At 31.5% G+C, this 2,882-nt stretch overlaps 1 protein-coding gene across 1 annotated transcript in view; it reads right to left on the reverse strand.

Moving 5' to 3' along the window:
• LOC112037939 (uncharacterized) overlaps positions 1 to 2,882 on the reverse strand; it is a 3,171-nt gene extending 289 nt beyond the window's left edge. The window contains exons 1-4 of the mRNA XM_065761214.1: positions 2,806 to 2,882; positions 1,023 to 1,198; positions 286 to 353; positions 38 to 137 (exon numbers count right to left, since the gene is read on the reverse strand). Coding sequence (XP_065617286.1) covers positions 38 to 137; positions 286 to 353; positions 1,023 to 1,198; positions 2,806 to 2,882 — 421 coding nt within the window. The remainder of the gene's footprint in view (positions 1 to 37; positions 138 to 285; positions 354 to 1,022; positions 1,199 to 2,805) is intronic.

Here is a 2,882-nt window from a genome sequence, read left to right on the forward strand (position 1 = left end):
GGTACATGTGGTCCATGAATATACAGAATACTTATTGGTGAATTCAGAGTCACTCCACAGGCTATTAAAGAAGAGGTAAGTGATATGTTGAAATGCAATGTTGGTAGGTGTGAGTCATCAACATCTTGCCACTCTACCTATTCACACATGCTATCATAAATCTTACACAAATTTGAAAAACAAAATGAACTTAATGAGATACGATGATAAGAAACAGCGAGCAAGGTCCATGAAAAAGAAGGAAACAAGTTTTATTACACATCAACGGCCAGAAAACAAACTCACCTCAGATTTACCATAGATATTCTTCTTAAACTTCAAGGATCTTGGATCGACTTGAAAATTTGTCTGATCTAGTAATAAACAAAATTGTTTAGATATACACCAACCTCTCTGTACAACATTTCTAAAAATTGAAAATCAGAACATTTCCTATGTCAAAAATAAATATTCAAGTATTCAAATAAAAGGATGTTGATAGCATTTAATAACCAAAAATACTTTCTGCATACATGTATACATAACTTAATACAGCAACTTGACACTTAAAATTTTTAAAAAAAAAAAAAAAACCTTTGTTACTATCCACTTTGTACTTCATTAGACTAACAAAAAGTGCCCCTCAATACTACTAATCTACACCATGAGTGAAATAAAAAAAATTTAGATTGCCACAACAAAAATACATCAAAACCATAGACTACACAATCTACATATAACTAAGAAGAACCACTTCACTATGTCATTTTGAACTCCCAAAAAGAAGAAGAAGAAGAACCTCTTCGCTAACTCGCCACATTTCACCTCAACAGTGCAACCTAAAAGAAAGAATTTGTAGGCCCATGCCCATTATTGGTACAGCACTCCTGTTACTTGTACTGCATGCATAGTGAGCCCATAAATAAGCCTACCTTGTAAAGTTTTACGTACAGTTGAATAATAAACAATTATTCTAACAAAGCAAGTGAAAAATAATAACAAGAATGAATAAGAGAAAGCATTAAGCTAAAAAAAGGACCTACATCTTGCAATGGTAGTCCGAACCAATGCACAGGCTAGCAGGGCTCTTTTCTGGGGCTGATTACCACATATGCGAAACACATTTTCTTTCTCACATGGTGACAGAAGTTCCAAATATTGATTAAGAAGGCTTGTCCTCTTCACCTCATTAGCTATTATATACCATAAATGGGTTTCCCTGCAAACCCAAAATAGAAAAACTCATTTCATTATTAATGTAGATAATAAAGTTTAGAAAAATAATAACTAAACAATAAAACATTAATATATGCATAAATAATCAATCAAGCTCCTAATACACCTAAAAAAATAAATAAACAAAAAAAAAAAACAAAAGCAAAACTGAACAGCAGATAATTGCTACCATTAGGAAGCAAGTGAAAGTTAGAGCTGATTTTTAAAAAAAAATCCTTTCCCTACTCTATGAGCATATATAGATAGGGTTTATTTGTAAATATGCTTAAACCATGTAGGTCCGTTGTTTAGCTTGTAGATGTGGTTTCTGTTGGTTGTTTCCTGTTTCAGGTTATGATGCAAGTGTTGCTTGCTTTCTAGCTTGTTTGTACTATATAGATGGTTTTCCCAGCTGGGTTTTCAATAAAATTCTCTTGTTTCTCAATATTTTTTGAAAACATAGGAATTCTTTCTAAAAAAAGAATCATTTGGACTCACATCTAACCATTAAAACCTACGAGCAACTAATCCCACCTACTAGAACCAATTTTCGAGTAATCCATGGGCATTCACCCTTGACGGGCTAAGTTGTTCATGCTCATGTCTAGTAGCATTTTTTTTTTATCAATATATATAAGGACAAAATTGGGAAATGCCCCATTTGGGTAAAAATAGCAGCATAATGCCCTTTTCTCCAAACTATATAGGGAAATGCCCCTCTTTTGTAACTCGATTTTCTCAAAATCGAGTTATAAAAAAAAAATTTCTGGAGCCCTATAGCGGCGTTTTTAAGGACCTATAGTGACATTTTCAGGATCTATAGTGAGGTTTTGTAACTCGATTTCCATAAAATCGAGTTATAGGCAATTTTTTTAATTTTTTTTACCTATAACTCGATTTCTTATAAATCGAGTTAAAAAACGCCACTATAGGTTCTCAAAACGTTACTATAGGCTCCTAAAAAACGCCGCTATAGGGCCTAACTCGATTTTGAGAAAATCGAGTTATAAAAGAGGGGCATTTCCCTATATAGTTTGGAGAAAAGGGCATTATGCTGCTATTTTTACCCAAACGGGACATTTCCCAATTTTGTCCATATATATAAGGAAAATGTTAAATATACTAACAATTTTAGTACTAAAAACTTACAAATTTTGTAACTATGTAAGAGCATTGCCATTTACATCAGTCCATGTAAAAATTCATGTCTATTTTAGTATGAAAACCTACTTTTTCTATTTTACATATCTTTCAAAATATCTTATATTAGATTATCCATTTTACCCTACATTTCATTAAAATATCAATTTTTCTTAATTTTTTTTTTAATTTTTTCTCTTTTTTCACACACAACAACCACCATTCACTCACTTTTTTTATGCTCAACATACGTAAAGAAATAATAAATAAATAAATTCAAAATGATCAGTATCAATGCAAATTTACATGGTTACTATAATAAACTTATAAATTTACACAATTATACACATTGATGTGGGTCATTTTTAGGCAAAATTATGTAAATTCTACCTCTATCTTTTTCTATCATACAAAAACTAATGTGAATGCTGTACATGTTGTAAAAATTGTATATAAAAACTAGTGTCATACATTGGAGATGGAAGTTGTAGCGGGAACAGAGAGGAAGCAGAGAAGTTCCTTTGAAAGAAACAGCAACGTATATTCAT

Source organism: Quercus suber, unplaced genomic scaffold (genome assembly GCF_002906115.3).
Source record: "Quercus suber isolate HL8 unplaced genomic scaffold, Cork oak 2.0 scaffold_18, whole genome shotgun sequence".
NCBI classification, from domain to species: Eukaryota; Viridiplantae; Streptophyta; class Magnoliopsida; order Fagales; family Fagaceae; genus Quercus; species Quercus suber.